At 55.6% G+C, this 18,776-nt stretch overlaps 2 protein-coding genes across 6 annotated transcripts in view; one reads left to right on the top strand and one right to left on the bottom strand.

Moving 5' to 3' along the window:
- Positions 1 to 5,534, bottom strand: part of IGHMBP2 (immunoglobulin mu DNA binding protein 2) — a 28,359-nt gene extending 22,825 nt beyond the window's left edge. For 4 of the 5 annotated variants that reach the window (XR_011524216.1, XR_011524215.1, XR_011524214.1 and 1 more), the window contains exons 1-4: positions 5,351 to 5,530; positions 3,593 to 3,762; positions 1,019 to 1,211; positions 701 to 798 (exon numbers count right to left, since the gene is read on the bottom strand). Coding sequence is in view for 2 of the 5 variants with exons in the window: in XM_070565734.1 (XP_070421835.1) it covers positions 701 to 798; positions 1,019 to 1,211; positions 3,593 to 3,762; positions 5,351 to 5,436 (547 nt within the window). In the remaining 3 variants the exon portion in view is untranslated. Of the gene's footprint in view, positions 1 to 700; positions 799 to 1,018; positions 1,212 to 3,592; positions 3,763 to 5,350 lie in introns of all 5 variants that reach the window. The other variant, XM_070565733.1, reaches the window with a different exon arrangement.
- Positions 5,535 to 5,564: 30 nt separating this feature from the next.
- On the top strand, positions 5,565 to 18,539 carry MRPL21 (mitochondrial ribosomal protein L21). The gene is made up of 5 exons (XM_070564648.1): positions 5,565 to 5,664; positions 12,987 to 13,150; positions 15,653 to 15,705; positions 17,911 to 18,092; positions 18,475 to 18,539. The coding sequence occupies exons 1-5, from the start codon at positions 5,565 to 5,567 to the stop codon at positions 18,537 to 18,539; spliced, it is 564 nt and encodes a 187-aa protein (XP_070420749.1).
- The last annotated feature ends 237 nt before the right edge of the window (positions 18,540 to 18,776 follow it).

Here is an 18,776-nt window from a genome sequence, read left to right as displayed (position 1 = left end):
CCGCTTGAGGAGATAATAAATGCTTCTCAAAAATGAGGTTCTTCCAGAACACTCAAGAAGGATAGGACAAAGTGCACAGACTACCATAAGTTAAAAGAGCATGCGTGTGCATACACGTACATGTACATACGTAAAACAGACATACTGTTCTGCATGGAAGTGGAAAAAACTAGAAGAATGCCCACAAATAGCAGTGAGGCTGACTCTAAATGGGAGGTTTTTCACTGATTTGTTTCCCGTGTTTGTATGCCTCTTTATTTCCAAATTCTCTATAATTAACACATATCACTCTTATAATCAGAAATAAGCCATCTTCAGTTTGAAGGATGCTGAGAAAATAATCAAATGCATTTAGAATTGAGAATTTTCAATCCCTGAAAAAAGCTATGGAGCATAAAGTATGATCAGCTAGCCTCTATTTTCACAGAGCACTGGGCTACGAGAAATATCCCTACGTTTCAAAGTAAAATATTTAGACATTAGAAACAATGTTACCAAAAAGTCAATGAATGAGCCACTCCTTTGACATCTGAGTACAGAAAAGAGTCCAGTTCATTCTAAGAAACTGACACAGAGATAAGAAGGTGGGTTTCTTCTCATAGTACATTCTCAAACTCTTGCTGAAATGGCCCGAGGTCACGCTGTTCCCGAGACTTTCTGTACTGATTTCAATCAGAAAAGAAAAACCAAAGGTTCTTACCTATTTCGCTGGCGGGACTGGGGGCTGACGCGCCGAAGAGGACCTCTATGAGCGAGGATGCTGGGCCAGAATGGTACTTCCTGAGGGTAATCAGAGCTCTGCCGAGGGAGAAGAGAGTCAGCAGCTCGCTGACAACCAGTAGCTAACTCAGCGCCCGAGCCCTGCTCCCACCTCACGCGAGGGGCACGCGAACCACCCAGAAAATGGCGAACCACCCAGAAAATGCGGCCGCTCTCTGCCCAGCGGGGGAAGAGCAGCCGGCAGGAGGGAGCTGCTCTTGAGGAAAGCATCCCACGTGGTTCCCAGGCCCATGCTTACTTCTTCTGTCGCTTATACGTGACGTCATTGGCAAGTTTTAAAAGTCTGTAGGAACTCTCTCGGTCCAAGCTCAGCTGGCAATCATGGGATTCGTCAAAGGCCACCGAGACCGATTTCTGGGTGATGCGGGTCAGGATCCCAGTGGCCAGCTGACTGCCTTCATTAGCAGCATCATACAGACCCACTATATCACCTGCGGAAACAGAGGCTCGGTTACATACAATCCTGGACAAAGTTAAATGTGAATTATTCCACGTACGAGGTCTAGCATACTTCAAATATCAGATCTGTTACTTTCTTTAGAAACGAAATCAGTAGCAGTAAAACAAAATTTTCTTAACACACATCTAACGAAAACTGACTTGAGATCACTGAGCTCAATGAACAGCTTGAGACAATCAGCAGAGTCTGCGCAGCGGTTACGTGCCTCCTCGGCCAGGCACTGGTCTAGGCGCCGGCCCGAGGAGGAATAAAACCCAGGCCCTGCCCTCCCACTGGGGACAGAGGAACAAACACTGCCGTCCGTCAGACGTCCGCGTGGAGGGCTCCGGGGAAGACAAAGCACAGGGCCGGTGGGAGGAGCCAGGCCTCTGTGGGGACCCGTAAGCAGGGTGGGCCCTGAGGTGGGGGCCACGGGCACATCTCAAGGACAATGTTCCAGGAGGAAAGGAATGTCGACAGAGGAGGGCCAGGGAGTGTGTGCTGCCCACTCGGCACAGTGCTCCCCACTCGGTGATGCTGTGCGGTGATTTACCCGGCCACCAGGTGAGTCTGAGGGGTTTCCCCCAACGCAAGGGACAGAGCAGGCAACCCACGCTGGAGCCAATCAGGGTGTCCCAGCCCCCCAGTGACTGGCTCAGGGAGAGCCCCTGAGAGAAGAGACACCCTTGCGTGGGCATGTGGGAAAGAAACCCTCCCTCTTTGCAGCTGACCAGAAACCTGAGAGGACACAGGGGCTAGCACTGCCACCACATGGCGCCTGAGAAGGAAGCCAACCCAAGAGAGGGCAAAGCCAAGAAAGGGAGAGAAGCTGAGTCCTCCCAGCCGCGAAGCCAGCCTGCCGCTATCGCGACCAACGCAACCCTTCCTGCCCAAGCCAGGCTGGCCTGGGTTTCGTCACCTGGAACACAGATATTCGGACCCAACAAGAATCCACTGAGACAAAACCAGGGCTCCCCCACATCAGCAGCCCCTTCAGTCTGTGTGGGAAAGCACGCGCCACGCCGCAGACAGGCGCAGACTCAGCCCCAGGAGATGACTTCTCCTGCACCTGACTCTTTCCTCTGCCCTCTCCCCGACTTTTAAAGACAAAGAGCAGGCTGCGGCCACGCCGCTGGGGCAGAGGTCTGGACCCGTGTGCCGAGACCGCCACGGGGACCCCACCGCACTGTGCCCTCTCCGTGGGCGCCCTGAAGAGGACCTCACATCTCGGAATTTACGTCTGTGAGCTACTGAGCTTTCGAACGGCCCCTCGGAAGATGAAAAGTAACAGCTCCACCTAAATCGCAGGAACAGCAGCAGAAGCACACGGAATTTCCAGCTCGATACTTTTCCATTAAAGGCCACTTTCTCCGACTGCCTGTCACTCCTCGATCTCTGAGGTCACTCACTCCACAACGCTACTAACTGAATGCAGATTGTCACCTTTGGTTTCCAGAGTTTACAAGCCCCTGCACAATCAGTCCTGCTCACTGAATCCCGACGGCGAGGCCGAGAGGCAGTGCGGTGACCCCTTAGCCCAGGCTCCAGAGAACGGTCACTTACAAGGAAGCGTGAGACCTCAAACTCCGCTCGGGGAGGACTCGGACCAGCGGCTCCCCTCATCGCTCTCCTCCCATCTGTCTCCAAACCCAGCCAGTGTTCCAACCACTGCGGGACAAGCATCCAGGAAACCAACAAACTGCCCCACCAAGACGAGGCACAGAGACACATGTAGGGAAAGTCAGCGGGGCTCTCTCCAGGTTTCCAGTCTGAGGTCCGCACAAGCATCCCTGGCATGTGGTCAAGAAGCTGCCTGTAAATGCCCCTCCTTTCCAGCAGGGCGGCCGCAAGCTTAGCTGAAGTGTGCCTGGACGAGAAGGGTGTGGGATACAGAACTACGCCTGCTGCACCCTGAATGATGGGGACCAGGGCCGCCCAGGAGAAAAATAATGACAGTCATGTGTAACCTTCAGCTTTCCAGGAGCCAAGTTAACAAATGTAAAAGAAACAGCTAAACTGATTTTAATAATAACATATCTCATTACTCAACCCAATATATGAAAAACACTATCACTTCAACATGGGGTCAGTATTCAAAAAAATTACTCTTGAAGGATTTTAACTTCTTTTGTGCTAAATCTTCCAAGTCTGGTGCGTGCCTTACACGTGTAGCCATCACCAGCCACACAACTGCCACTCAGGACAGTGCCCATCTGGGCTACGAAGAGCCACGTAACTGCTGGACTTCTAATTAAGCATTCATCATGGCAACGCTTTCTCCTCCAACTGATCACGCGCAACCCAGTCCTCGCGAGAGTAAAAGACACAGGCTGCAGGCCAGCAATAGTCAATGTACGTCAAACATGCACAGACCGGAAGTAAAGCTGTTACTGGGCAGCACGGCCGAAGACACACATCTCCGGGGCTCAAAGGTGACCAACAGCCGTCCGTACAGCCCGGTGCGCTGGCTGGACACCTGCAGCTTCAGCAGACAGACGCCTCGGCTCTGGAGTTCCTTCAGAGAGATGTTTTCCTGCCAGGACCTGGAAGACACGATATTGAAAGCTTCATGCAGGAGGTATGGAAAAGGGAGAGAAAAGCAGACAGAGATCTGTGCCTGGGCACTCACTATGACCCAACGAAACTCCCAACCTGCCCCTCTCGAACCTGCCCCTCCCACATCCTCTGGTGCAGTCATGCCACGGCCCTTCTCCCAGGTCCTGAGACAGAACCTAAGGTCTTCTCGACTCTCTCCCCACATCCCAGTTCCACGCGTCACGAAGGCCTCGCAGGCCCCCCATTTTCACCCTCGTGACTCCGCCTCTGCCTCTCATCCTCGCTGCCACAGCCTCGGTCCAGGCCCCCATCACTGATCCTCCAGACTATCGAGCCTCCCACCTGCCTGGCCTCGGGGCTCTCCCATCCAGTCACGGGCAGCAGCGCCCAAGTGATCCTGCCAAAATGCCCATCTGTTCGCCTCCCTCACCCGATTTAACTGTGCTGGGGACCCCCTCTGCACACAGGACAGCACACGAGCTCCTTGGCAAGGCATTTCTCAAACTGAGCCCTGTGTGTCTTTTCGTGGGTGCTGACTCTGCATGGGTGCCACGCTGAGCACTTGATTCACAGAGATCACTTCATTCTCACAGCAGTCCTGTGGGGTGGGAATGACCTATTTCACCGCTGCAGTAACTAAGGCTCAGAGACGTAACCTGCAAAGTTGCACAGCCATAAACAAAGGAACCCAGATTCCAGTAAGGACCGAAACAAGCGGGGCTCTGGCTGGCTCCTTCCTCACAGGCAGGCTGCCCGCCCTCCCAGCGCCTTTGCCAGGAATGCTCCTCTGCAGCCACCTAACTCCTATTTTCCTGCAGTGCCTCCTCCTCCCTGAAGCCACCTCTTTTAGCCGCCCCCCCACCCCAGGGTGAGCCGCCGTCCCTCTGTCTGTCCACGGCGCTGTTCGTACCTGCGCTTGCACAGGTCACGCTGCAAGGGCACTGCCCACGCTTCTATCCACCCCCCTGCTTGGACTCGGGCTCCGGGTAACCACACAGATCGCCCCTTCCCTCGGGCCTCTGGGGGATGGGTGTGAACATGCACAGGGACAACAAGAGTGGACCAGAGTGGACAGGCCAGGAGGAGGGTGGACGAGCGTGGACGGGCTGGGACGAGAGTGGATGAGCCAGGACCAGAGTAGAAGAGAGTGGACAAGGGTGGAGGAGAGTGGATGAGCCAGGACGAGAGGGACAGGCCAGGAGAAGGGTGGACGAGAGTGGACCAGAGTGGACCGGCCTGGACAAGCGTGGACAAGAGTGGACGGGCCAGGACGAGAGTGGACCAGAGTGGACGGACCGGGACGAGAGTGGACCAGAGTGGACGGGCCGGGACCAGAATGGACGGGCCGGGACGAAGCTGGAGGCCCGCGGGGACGCGACCGGGCAGACAGGCGGGCCCGCGCGAACGTGCAGGGGGCACTCTGGGAGAGGAAAGAAGGGGCTCCCAGGGTCCAAACCGGAGCGGGCTGCCGGGAGCGGACGCGATGTCCATCCCCGAGGCGGCTGCTGGGGCCGAACCCTCGGAGGCCCGCCCGGGGCCGAGCGCGACGGGGCTGGGGCCCGGCCGCCGCCGTACCTGCGCTCCTCCACCTCCGCGTCCCTCTCAAGCTCCAGCAGGTCCAGCTGCCTGGCCACGAAGCTCTCCACGGCCGCCGCTGCCATGGCCGCCGCCTGGCCCGGCCCGGAGCCGCCGAGGTCCCGCCGCTGCGCGGGCGCTGTTCGCCGCCGGGCGCGGTGCGTCGACGCACCAGGTTCGCGCCGCTTCCGCTTCCGGCCGAGGCTGCGGGAAGATGGCGGCGGCCGTGGCGGCCTGGGCCCTGCCGGTCACCTTCGGGCGTGTGGTGTCCGCGTGCAGCCGCAGCATCCGCAGACCGCCGGGGCCCGGAGCAGGTGAGAGCCACGGGTGTGTCTGTGTCCGGCCTGTTGCCTTCGGGGCTGATCGCCCTTGTTGATGCGCTGAATACAGCACGGGCTTTGGAGTCGGGGGCACCTGGGTTCAAATCCTGGTTCCTTTAGGTTAGTAGCTTAAATACGGACGATAGCTCTTCAACTTTTGAATATGCTCTGTGTTACCGGGGAAGCAAACTGAGGCTCAGAGAGGTTGACTAACTTGCCAGAGTCACCCAGCAGGGAAGTGCGACAGGAGTGATTCAAACAACTCGGTCCGGCTCCAAAACCTGTGCCTTACCATTGCCCCCAGGCTTCGAGCCACTTTCTAAGCCTCATTGTCGTCATCTGGAAAATGGTGGTGAATGTCCTCGCCTAAACTTAACCCATTCGGCAAAAACCAACAGCTGTCTTTTAGGCCCTGAGTTGTTATGAGGCCCGAAAAGGGTTATGTTCATCAAAAACATAACCTTTATGCCAAAAATGTAACCATCTGCCTAAAAACAGTCCGAGTGTGTGTTTGTGTGCATGAGTGCTTATATATGGTTTTAAATTGGGTTAGATGTGTATTTGATGATGTTAAAGAATTTTCCCTGTTTTAGGTAATATGATAGTGTCGTCGTTATGTTGGGTGTTTTTGAACAAATACTTACCTGTCATAGAAGTATACTGGCATCTTTACTGATGAAACAGTATATGATTTGCTTTAAAATAACGGCAGAGTTGAGCCAGAGGCAGTGGAAATCGAACAAGACTGGTCGCGGGTTGGTAACTGTTGAATCCAGAGACAGAACTTTGAGGGCTCAGGACTCACTATTCTCTTCTCTTCGCTTTTGTATGATTGACATTTTCCATAATAAAACTTGAGTTTAAGTAGCAGGGAAGTTTTTACAAAAGCAATAGGACTCACTCTGTTCTGCTGACGTGAAACCGCCTCTCGAAGGCGGTGTTCCATCCCAGACTCCAGCTGTTTAAGAGAGAAACACAGAGGAGGTGTCTCGAGTACAGAGAAGGTGACCAAAATAGTGAGCAGGTGGGGCCTTGAGGAGTGAGTGAAGGAATTGGGATGAGAAGAGGCAGTCACAGCCCTGAGACTCTGAACGACGGTCCGTGGAGAGGAGGGAGCATGTCTGTGTCCTGTGGGGTCGAGGGCTGGGCAGAGACCATGGGCGAGAGGTGCAGGGAAGCAGGGCGGATGCAGACACTGACGGAGCTTCTAGCGGTGGGACGGCTCCCAGGAAAGTGCAGAGTTCCCAGTCATGGAGTGTCCAGGGGCCTTCGTTCAAGGACGGAGCAGGGTAGGTTTCATTCATTATTCACCATTTATTGAGTACCTGTTAGGTGGGGATGCGTCAGGAATAAACATAAAACAATAGTCCCCAGCATCCTGATGGGAGAAGGGGTCTGCGGAGAGACAGCAATTTTTAAAAATAAGCACATGACATAGCATGTTGAGCTAATGGGTCTTATGGAGAAAACTAAGGCGTGAGTCGGGAGGGAGGGGTTCGGTTTTAAATAGGATGGTGGGGAAGGTGTCCCGGCTGAGATGGTGTTTGAATAGAGACCCAGAGGAAATGAGGGAACTAGCCTTGCAGATCCCAGAGGGGCAAGGGAGGTTCCGGGGGAGGAGCCGGCAGGGCACAGGCCAGTAGGCAGGCACGTGTGCCTGGCGTGTTCTAGGAATAGCGAGGAAGCCAGAGTGAACGGGGGAAGCGCTTGAGAAATGGGCTCCAAGTGACAGAGGGTCACACTGCCCGCCACCCTGTTGGCCACTGGAGGGGCTTCGAATTTTTCCCTGAATGAAAGGGGAAGCTCTTGGAGACTTCAGCAAGATAGTGACATGATCTAAGTCTGAACACGGTTACTCTGGCCGCTGTGCAGAGAAGGGGGACGAGAGGGGGAGGGAGGTGTTCATCATCATCCAGGCAAGAGGTGGTGGTGGCTCAGATGATTCAAGTGGTTGGAGCCTGGATCTCTTGAATTGAGCCAAGAGGACTTGCTGATAGGTTGGCTGAGGTGTGGGAGGGAGAAGGGTCAAAAATGACCGAGCCTTTTGGCTGGAGCAGCTGGAGGATGCCGTCGCCCTTACGTGAGGTGGCGGGAGTCTGGGAGAATCAGGCGTGAGGGGGCGGTCAGGAGCCTTGTTCGGTTCTGAAATGCTGTTAGACGTGCACGTGGCCATGGCAGTGGACAGGCGGCTGTCCAGGCCCGGGCTACAGGGTAAACCCGGGAGTCAGCGGCACAGTGATCCTTAAATCCAGTCGACTAAAGCCATCACCAGAGGAATGGCCACAGATGAAGCAGCGGGGAGGTCTAGGGTCCGAACCCCGGGCACCGCACCATGGTGGGGAGCTGAGAAACCAGCCAGGGCGAAGAACAGGGAGCGGCTGCTGATGGGTGAGGTTTGAAGGGTGAATTTGTGGTATGCAAATTATAGCTCAGTTTAAAAAAAAAAAACAATAGTTACAGAGAAATGTGTCCTCTGCTTTCTGCCCTAAGCACGGTGCGTTTTGTGCCTCAGCCCTGCCCGCCTCTGTAGACTGCGAGGGCCTCTGTCTCTCGGTGCGTTAGTTGTCTACTGCTGTGTAACAGATTGCCCCACAGCTTAGCCGCTTCATGTGACTAACTTTTATCCCACACCATTCCTGATGGTCGGGAGTGCAGGAGGGGCTCAGCGGGCCTTCTGCCTCCTGTCTTTCCATCTCTCGTCGGATTGGAGTCACGCTGTCAGCTGGGGCCGCACTTCCCTCGAGGCTCCAGGAGGCTGGAGAGTCTGCTGCCCGGCTCCGCCGCCCCGGCTGTGGGCAGGCAGCCACAGCTCCTCCCCACGCAGTCGTCTCCATGGTTGCTCACAGCCTCTACAGCCAGAGATGAAAGAGTGCACAGCCAGGGGGAGCCACGGTCTCTCCTAGTCTCGCCTCAGGAGCGGTTCCATCGCTCTGTCACACGGCGCTGGTCACAGAAGCCAGCTCCACGTGGGGCGACAGCACAGGGGCAAGGATGCCCCGAGGTGGGCTCACGGGGTCATCTTGATGGTTTCTGCACACGGGCACAGCAGGACCTGAGCCTGCTGGGCGCTTGGTGGTCAAGGAGTGGGTTCTCGGGGGTGATTCGGTTTGAGGCTCTCAGGAGGAGGGTGATGAGTGCATCTGCAAGCTCATAGTAACAACGAGTAGCTATAAACTATGCTCTTTTCGTTTTGTTCACTTACTTTCCTGTAGACAAGTCGTGATGCGGTTTAAACTGTCGCCAGTGACAGCAGCTGGCGTTCAGCATCGTGACGGGCAGTGTGCGTTTCGTGTTGGTAACCACCCGTGTCTCTCTTCCTCCCTCAGCTTCCCTGTGGTCCGCTCCTCGGAGGTTCCGTTCGCAGATCGCTTCATCTCTGCAAGGGTAATATCAAAATGTGGGTCTTGGTGACTCTCCTCCCTTCATTTGTAGGACTGTCTTTCTAAAGTCAAACTTGATACGTTGGGGTTTTCAGGAATGTTTAAATTTTCCCTTAACTTTTTTGACAGTATTTTTCTCAGACCCTAAATGTGGGAGAACTCCCAGAGTCCACACAGGAAGGGGTTCCTGGGCCTGCCGTAGCTCTGTGTTATTAAGGAAAAGCTTTCACCTCCCACTGAGAGATTTCTAACTGGGTGGCTGAATCGCAGGCGGTCTATGTCAAAATCTCTAGGAGGAACTTACGTAATTTGGAAAAGCATCTTCAGTGTTAAAATTCTATGCTTAGGAAAACACTTTTTTTTTTTTTTTTTTTTTAAAGGTTTTATTTTTTCCTTTTTCTCCCCAAAGCCCCCAGGTACATAGTTGTGTATTCTTCGTTGTGGGTTCCTCTAGTTGTGGCATGTGGGATGCTGCCTCAGCGTGGTCTGATGAGCAGTGCCATGTCCGCGCCCAGGATTCGAACCGACGAAACACTGGGCCGCCTGCAGCAGAGCGCGCGAACTTAACCACTCGGCCACAGGGCCAGCCCCAGGAAAACACTTTTTATATTAACATACATTACAGAAAATAAATGACGAAGTCACACTCGCTGGTAGGAATAAACGGGAGCCACACAGGGAAGCCCCTCGGGGTCTATCCCAGCCCCTTGCAGCCTGGGGACCCGGAGCTAGTGGTCCACTCTGAGCTTTGTGTCCTCTTCTGCAAAATGCAAGTGGTGTTAGTATCTACCTCACTCGGTTTCTGTGAGAATAGTCATTTTCTACGTTGTAGAAGGTAAGTTTCTGCATTTGAAGCGCTCAGAGCAGTGCGTGGCATGGAGCCAGCACTCAGAAAATGCTGCGGCTGCTGCCATCACTGTGCCAGAGACTCAGCCGGGGGAGACCCCCGGGGTCTTGTTTGTGTCTGAAAAGAAGTTAAAAAGCCGAAGCAGGATGTGGGGAGAGACCCTGACTGGGCATTTGAGTGAATCTGGCTTTTTCCTTGTCGCCTCGATGAAAGCCACTGCCTTCCCTCCAGGCCCCAGGTTTCCAGCCTTCGTTCCTCTCATAGTCTTCCGTGGGGCCCTCCCAAACAGGCCAAGAGGCGGAGGTCCCGCGGGCAGATGGCTCCGAGGGGAGAGGGGAGAGACCAGCCCTCCCGCTCCTCCGTCCCTCGGGGCCATCTCGGCCACAGAGTGTGGCGTTCGTGCTCCCAGGTGTTCTGAGCTTAGCACGGCGGGGGAGCTCAGTTCACTATTTTGGCCAATTAATGCCAAAGGGCCAGTGAGCTCCAGCGGGGAGAGCATTCACCCGTTGCACGGGTTTGCGTGGAGCACCTTTGGGCGCCGCTGGCAGAGACGCTGGGGCCTGTGCTGGAAGCCAGCTGTTTTTCCCTGTGGAGCAACTTCCTTTTCCTCATGCAGCCCTGGAGCAGAGAGACTAGAACTTCACTTTCTGGTGGCAAACAGCACCAAGAGCTTAAAACCCTTCTGAATGATTTGATTTGGCTCTGCCAGCCTCTCCCCTCTCTGTGGACTTCAGGAATTCGAGGCAAAAATAGGTGTGGAAGTTAGGGAGACCCCCTCCTCCTTTCACTTCGAAGCTCCCCTCCTTGTTGTCCCCCTCCCCTCACGCCCCACTCGATTGCCCCAGGCGGAGGGCAGACAGGTGGCCCCAGCACAGGACGGACTCGTGGTAACAGTGCTCCCGAGCACTGCCTGCATCTCCACTCTGCCACGTCCCGCCGGGCCCATCATCCCCTCTGATCCCCACAGCTTTGCAGGCAGGCGCTTTTATTGCCGTTTCTCAGTTAAAGACAGCGGGCCGCGGAGAAGCCACATGCTTGCCGAGGTCACGTTCGTCTTCGGTGGCAGAGCTGGGCTTCAGACCCAGCCCGCCCGCCTCCCGTCTGGGCTGGCGGAAGAGGCGGCAGCTGCCCGGTGGGACTCAGAGGTGGGCTGAGCGGCTGAGGGAGAGCGAGGGAGGTGGTCGCATCCAAGCAGCTGCAGGCAGGGATTGGAGGTCCATGAGGGCCCTTGGACGCCGGGTGAGGCATGGGGCCGAGCTTGGGGGGCAAGAATGGTTTCTTGTCCCCGCATTGTGTCTTGTAGGGAACGAGGGAGAAGGGGGCAGCATTTCAGCCTGGACCTCTGAGAGAACGTGTGTCCTCAGGGCACCAGGAGGGCGCAGGCTTCCTCGGAGGGCCACCCTCCCAGGATGGAGTTATTCCAGGGAGGGGCCCTTCTGGAACAGAGTGCTTAGGTTCCTGTTCGATCATTGAATGATGAGCCATTCGTCCTTGAAGTGCATGGCCCTTCTAGAAGGATATGTGGGAGCCTGTCCTCAGGATGACGCCAAAGGGTGGGTCTGTGCTAAGGAGGCACGCCACGCCGCACATGCTCGCCCCCTCCCGCATCCGGGCCTCCCGGGGATGTGGGGGCGTGGCTCGCTCTGGCTGCAGGGGCCGCCCCAGCCAGTGACATGAGCATCCGAGACGTGAACTAGGGACGTCGTAGGTCCTTGTCCACCTAGTGTTTTGCGCACAGCCGCTTAGAGATTTTGAACTGCCGTTTCACATGTGTGTGACATGCATCTATAAAATATTTTTTACAGATATGTTCCTAAAACATCACTGAGTTCACCACCTTGGCCAGAAACTGTCCTGCCAGAGCCAGCTGAGGAGACCAGACACCATGCAGGTAAAAGAGGCGGCAGCTCAAGGCCGCTCTGGGAAACGGCCCAGCGGGAACCTGAGGTCCATTTTCTGCCACGCAACAGCAGAATGCAAAGCCTCATTCGTTGAGCAGATACTCCTGGAGCACCAGCCGTGTTCGGGCGGGTCGCGTGAAGGATGGAGGGGGCCATCGGTCCGTCTGTCTTCACTGTTGGGAGAAATGTGGGTTGAGGGAACGACTTCCCTCCAGTCAGAAGAATGATACGCACGATAATCACTGGGGCCGGTGCTGTCCGGGTGTTGGAGAAGCCATCCGGGTGTCAGGAAGCGTGTCACCTGCACCACGGGTGGTGAGGATGGACAGTGTGGCCAGCCACCACAGCCACCTTCGCATGAGGGAGAGCAGGATGCTCGGTTTTCGAAAAAAACGCTGGGGATCTGAATTCCCGTGCGGGCCCTCCCAGCATTAGAGCAGTTTCAGATGCCGTGTGAGATCACCAGACCAGGCTGCAGGCTGGGGCTGCCCGCTTGCAGGCGCGCTCTGGTCCTGACTGCAGGGCAGGAACTGGATCGTGTTCATGCCTGGGCGCCCAGCCCCAGACAAGGCCGGTGGGTCGGTGCCCAGTAGATGCTGTTGTGACAGTGACAGAGCAGGTGGAAGGGCTTGTGACCTGTCAGGCAGTGACCACAGACACGGGAAGCAAGGAGCCAGAATCCAGCGCCCCAGGGTGTAATTCAGGTTTCCTTGTGGGCAAAAGGGGCTCTGCTCTCCCTTCCTGGGGTTTGCACACCCCCAGGCCCCTGGCTCTTTCTCAGCACTGTCTGGGAGTCCAGCATCGTGACAGTTTTCCACCCCAGCGTCAGAGAGAACGAGCCAGGCATGCTGAGGGCGGGGCCAGAGACTCTCAGGGCAGGGAGCATTCTCTGACCTCCAGGGACCCTCCATCTGTAAAGCCCCATGTGCGCACGTGCAGAGGGACCGGTGCTCCTCGGAAGAGCAGGCGGGCCCTGTGCCCAGGTGCCAGGGCGTGCAGTGGGGAGAGCGAGGGCGCAGCCACCAGCGGTGAGCTCACCCCACAGGAGGGGCAGCTGCGACACCCGCCCTCTGCCACTCCACGGGAGCTCATGTCACCTGCTGCAACCTCAGAAGCAGGCCGTGGTTAATATAGTGGAGTCCCTGCGGCCTCTGCAGTGGTGAGTAACCGGCTGCCCTCTCCCCACAGAGGTCGTGGGGAAGGTCAACGAGCTGATCGCCACGGGCCAGTATGGCCGGCTCTTTGCCGTGGTGCACTTCGCCAGCCACCAGTGGAAGGTCACCTCTGAGGACCTGATTCTGATTGAAAATGAGTTAGACGTTGCGTGCGGAGAGAGGATTCGGCTGGAGAAGGTGAGACTCAGGGCTTCCTTGTGCATTCAGGGGCTCGGTCACCACGTGTGCAGGCCCTGCTCCCCGGGGTTCATCACGGGGGAAGTTTCCTGAAGTCGGGGGGAGGCTGACAGTGGTCAGAGCCAAGGGAGGGGGAGCGAGAGGCCAGCCTCCTCCCCCAGGAGTGCAGCGCAGGCCAGGCGGGTGATGTGGGCAGAGCCCTCCCTCAGGGGTTCCTCCTCCCGGGAGATGGTCAGTGTGTCTGTCAATTGTCTCACATCTCCCGAACGTAGTCCTGTAGAAAAGTATTTGATCTCAGATACACTAAAAATCCCAGCCAAGGATGGAAAGAGTTTTCAAGCCCATATTTTTTTCTTTTTTAAAGATTGGCACCTGAGCTAACAACTGTTGCCAATCTTTTTTTTTCCTTTCTGCTTTTTCTCCCCAAATCCCCCTAGTGCATAGTTGTATATTTTAGTTGTGGGTCCTTCTAGTTGTGGCATGTGGGACGCCGCCTCAGCACGACCTGACAAGCGGTGCCATGTCCAGGCCCAGGATCCAAACCGGCGAAACCCTGGGCCGCCACAGCAGAGCGTGCAAACTTAACCACTCGGCCACGGGGCTGGCCTCATCAAGCCCATATTTGTGAGGAAAAAAAAAATGCTCAGTTCTGGCTAGAACACCACTGTGACGTTAGATTTGATGGCCACCTCGGCTTTAGACGGTAAGGACTGGTTCGGAGGCATTTCCCTGGGCACCGATGTATCTTCCTGGCCCTTCTCAACCGATGGCCTGTCTGTTGAGCTCAGCATTTCCACCCGTCGGTTATGATTCTGTTTGCTGCATTTAGGGGATCTATTTGTTTTTGTCTATTCTACATATAGAACTATATATAAAACATTAAGCTCTCTGGGGCCGGCCCAGTGGTGCAGCAGTTCCACGTTCCGCTTCAGTGGCCCAGGGTTCGCCGGTTCGGATCCCGGGTGCGGACAGGGCACCACTTGGCAAGCCATGCTGTGGCAGGCGTCCCACATATAAAGTAGAAGAGGATGGGCACGGATGTTAGCTCAGGGCCAGTCTTCCTCAGCAAGAAGAGGAGGCTTGGCAGCAGATGTTAGCTCAGGGCTAACCTTTCTCAAAAAAAACACATATATATAAGCTCTCTGTATGTACTTAACTGTTAATATAGGATGTACTCAACTGTTAATATAATGTAATATATGAGATTTTCCTTGTTAAGTGAAACTCCTCCTTCCTTTGTGATGGCAGAGTTTTTGCGTATTTACACCAAGGAGAGCATTAACCTCTGTTTCTCTGATGGTCTTCTCACAGCCTGCGGCCTGAGCACAGCTGCTTAGCTCAGAGCTGGACTAGTTAAACGATAGGACGTGTGCAGCCGGCAAAGCTCGCTTCTCCGTGACGTCAGTGACTGTCATGAGCTCATGAGCAAGAGCACATTTAATGTCTGAAATAAGTAGGAGACTTCAGGAGTGTAGCTGCAAAGATTTCTAAAAAGACATCATTTTGAAACATTTCACATTAAAAAAAACGTTATAGAAAGCCCCACTTAATGCCGACTGTTTTTCATAACTTAGGAAATCCGGTGGAGAGAGCACCTTGCTCTGACAAGTGTTTTATTGTCTGCCGTCCACTGGTGTGATCATGAAATAGGCTTTGTCTTTAATCATTTAAGTTTAGTCTGATCGGATTTTTTTCTTAGGAGTAAAATTTAAGGGTCTTCCAACATCTAATAAAAACCCCGTTGCACTTGGAAGACAAAGATGTCTCCTTCTGAGGCCACACTTGGCGTCCCAATTTCCCTGACTCCAAGAACGTTTGCCTGAGTGTACGGAATTCTGCAGTCATTAGAAGTTATTGAAAGAATACCTGGAACCTAATCTTTGCACTATTAGCAGTGCTGTGAACGGCTTCAAAAGGCAACAGAGTATGATCTGTGCATTTTTTTCCCTGTATATGTTATACTTCAATAAAAAGTTTAAAAAAAGGCAGCCCCAGTGGCCTAGTGGTTAAGTTTGGTGCGCTCCGCTTCAGCGACCCAGGTTCAGTTCCTGAGCGCAGACCTACACCACTTGTCTGTCAGTAGCCATGCAGTGGTGACAGCTCATGAACAAAAAGAGGAAGTTGACAGTGGATGTTAGCTTAGGGCAAATCTTCCTTAGCAAAAGAAAAGTGTAAAAAGAGAAAAGAAGCCACCATTTCTGTAGGATTTTAACGCACTTATCTGGATGTGTGGTCACCACATCGAGTAATCAGTTTATACCTGCCTTGCCGCCATCAGGCTGGGACATATCCATAAGCTGGCCCCAGGGCTGTCGCACACCCCCACATTGTCAGCTTGCGTCCCCCCTTCTTTAAAGTTAAGGAAAGAATTAGATAGCAGATCAAGTCCGTATCTCAGTTTCAGGTACCAATGTGTTTCTCATTTCCAAGTGCATTCTTGTCACTACCTCTTCTGGCGACTTTTCAATTACGTGTTGGTAATGCACCTGTTTCATTTTCCAGGTCCTGCTGGTTGGGGCTGACAACTTCACGTTACTTGGCAAGCCCCTCCTTGGGTAAGTTGCTCTCAGATGCTGGGCTCTGGAGGGCGCAGGCAGCGAGGCGGGCGGAGAGCCTCACACCAAATCGTTGGTCTGTTAGTAGTTCATTACAGTGTGGCCTTTAAGATTTGTTAACAGACTACACCGTTCTTTATTATGCTGCCTTGTCACTTTCAAAATGTCTACAGGGAGGGCGTGTTACTTTTATAATCAGCAGAAAAGAAGGTAAACCTTCATTTTAGAAATCCTTACATAAAGTCTCAGTAAAGCTGAAAAATAATCAAGAAGGTATATCATTGTTTCTTTTCCTCCTTTTTAGAAAGGATCTTGTTCGAGTAGAAGCCACAGTCATTGAAAAGACAGAATCATGGCCAAAAATCAATATGAAATTTAAGAAGAGGAAAAACTACAGGAAGAAAAAAAGTAAGTGACAGAAAGCGTTAACTGGCCCGGAGTGTTCGAGTCCTGCTGTGGGTGTGACCCATGCGTCCTGCTGCTGGGCTGGCTCGGGCCGGGCGCCTCTCTGCCTGGCACCATTGGGGGCACGGTGGCCACAAAGACCATTGAGAGAGCTCTGCCCCGGTCTGCAGGGTGTGACGGGGGCAGGAAGAGGTCCTTCTGAACCAACCCAGGGGTTGTGGAGGGAAAGGGCCCTGGGAGCCCTCAGACACTGCCGCCAGACGTGACCTGGCCAGTCATTGCGGCGAGGTGAACATTTGCCCTCCCTGCAGCCAGGCACAGCACGGGCCACAAGACACATATGGAGACGTCAGTGGCACCCTCGTTCATGCTGGAAAACACCAGAAGCCCCGTCCGTGTCCACCACAGGGACTGGACAGATATGTGGAGGGGTGCTCTCAGAGGAGTAGTATCTGGGGGTGGGAAAGGACTCTCCCTTCACAACCGGAAGGAGCCTTAGGTCCCGGCAGGGCGACGCCTGCAGGTGAGCAGACTCAGCCTTGCACTTCCGGGCCCACGTGGTCCTCGTACGTTATATATGCTCATCCGTGTGCACAGAACATTTCCCAAGGCAGCACAGCAGTGCACAGGCTATGGTGGTGGTGGTCGTCTGGAGGGGGCAGGAGAGGGGGTCCGGTAGACGCAGAGGCTCTGTCGCATCCTTTCAGGTGCATGTGGCGGCTTGCCCAGCTTGTCATGCTGTTGGCCTTCAGATGGCTTGTGTTGGTCCACGCGTTCTTTCCTGTTACAAGGGTTACATTAAAATCCACCACGTGGGCTGTGAAATAGAAGCGGGAGGGCACAGTATCCTTTGAAGGTGATTAGAGGTGGCGGCAGGAAGGGGGTGAGGTCAGGAGGGGCTGGTCCCTTTTAAGTGGCCGGAGGTGGAGGAGGGGCACTCCTGAAGCCTGGAAGAAGCGAGACGTGGGCGAGGAGGAGAAAGAGGAAGGCAGTCTGGAGAGGTCCAGGGAGACCCAAGGGCGCATGGCCGCTGGGGGTGAGGGGTGTGTTGGTTGTCCGAGGCGTCTGGATGCTCTGAGCCCCCAGGAGGAGCGTGGGCTCTGGGGCACAGGTGGGGAGAGGCCTCGGACGGGCAGGCCCCCATCCTGGCTCCGGTGAGATGAAGGGGCACCCAGTGCGGCTGGGTTTAAAAGGTGGGTAACAAGGCCAGGAGCCAGTGGGAAGGAGAGGAAGCCCAGCGCGTGCGTGGACACGGATGTGGACAGAGGGGCTGCGGGTGGCACGGAGCTGAGCCGCAGCAGCAGCCAGTCTGAGGGGTGGTCTCGCCCGTGGGTGTCCTCCCGGGAGGGCGCACAGGCAGTGGCCTTGTTGACAAGCGCGTGAGGGGGCGGAGGGGCTGGGTGTGGGCTCTCAGCCGGTTAGCGGGAAGTGAGAGGAAGCTCCCCTGAGTGGCGTTTTGCATCCATCCCGAGGAAGGAGTGTTGGGCTGACAGCCCCTGGGTGGGTGGGGATCAAGGCGAGCGGTCTCGGAGGGAGGGAGATGTGAGTTCCTCCGCCCTCCCTCTCGGATGGGTGCTGGGCTCCACACCTCCGGGACGAGGGCAGTGGGGCACGTGGGTGGTGGGGAGGAAGCCCTGGGCAGGTCTCGGTCCAGCCGGCACTGCCCACTTCTGCCGTCCTGTGCTGGAGGGAGCCCGGCCGAGGCCTGGCCTGCGCGCTCCGGTTCTCCTGGAGCCGTCACGTTCCCTTCCTTGATTCCGATCCCCGGCCGCCAGCACTGCCTGCGTGCTCCACAAGCAGGACAGGGCTGTCCTCGCAGGAGCCTACCCCAGAAGTCACAGTCCCCACGAGGCGGCCCGCAGGCTGGAGAGTCTGCGGCACTCACATCCTCGGGTACAGCAGTGACCGCTGGCCTGAGCTGCCGCTCACGGGGAGGGATTGCCACATCCCTGAGGCAGGGGTGCGGCCTTACCCAGATGCAGGTCAGCAGGAGCCTCGAGGGCAGCGAGACGGGCCGGCCACCCCGCTGCAGTCCAGGGGGCTTGTGGTGTGCATGCCGGGGCGGGGGGAAAGGCTGGGGCCGCCGCAGGGGCTCTCCTGGCCACCAGGCTTCTGGGGGTCACAGCCTCTGCAGCTCCGGACGGGCTCACAGAGCCAGTGGGGGACACAGTGCAGCCCACGAAGTCCTCGGGGCACGCGGCCAGCAGGGCCCACGTGGGCTGTGGGCTGTCACCTGGTGCCACCTGGGGGGGGCTGGTATGCGGCAGAGCCCTCGTGGAAGGAGCGGGCGGCAGGGCTCCCGTAGCCCACTAACAGCATCCGAGTTTGTGGTCCAGCTGTGACCATGTTCTCGCTCTGTTCCAGTTATTGTGAGCCCGCAGACTGTCCTCCGGATAAACACCATTGAGATTGCGCCCAGCTTGTGTTGATCGTCCTGCTGATGGTCACAGAAATGTAGAAATAAACTCCTGTTTTCTGAGGAGACTGCGTGTCTGTGTTCACATGGGAAAAGCTCTGCGTCCTGTTCTCGATGGTTCTCCCTTGAGCGCCGGGTCTGTGAGCTGCTTCTCAGTAAGCGGCAGCCTCCCTGAGCCAGAGCAGCCCGGAAGTCGGGAGGAATTACAGGCGGCCCTCCTGGGGCTGGAGCCGGGATGCTTGTGTAAGAG

This window comes from Equus przewalskii, chromosome 11, assembly GCF_037783145.1.
Source record: "Equus przewalskii isolate Varuska chromosome 11, EquPr2, whole genome shotgun sequence".
Taxonomy (NCBI): Eukaryota; Metazoa; Chordata; class Mammalia; order Perissodactyla; family Equidae; genus Equus; species Equus przewalskii.
The sequence above is the reverse complement of the archived record's forward strand: the minus strand, read 5'-3'. Positions and strand labels throughout refer to the sequence as shown.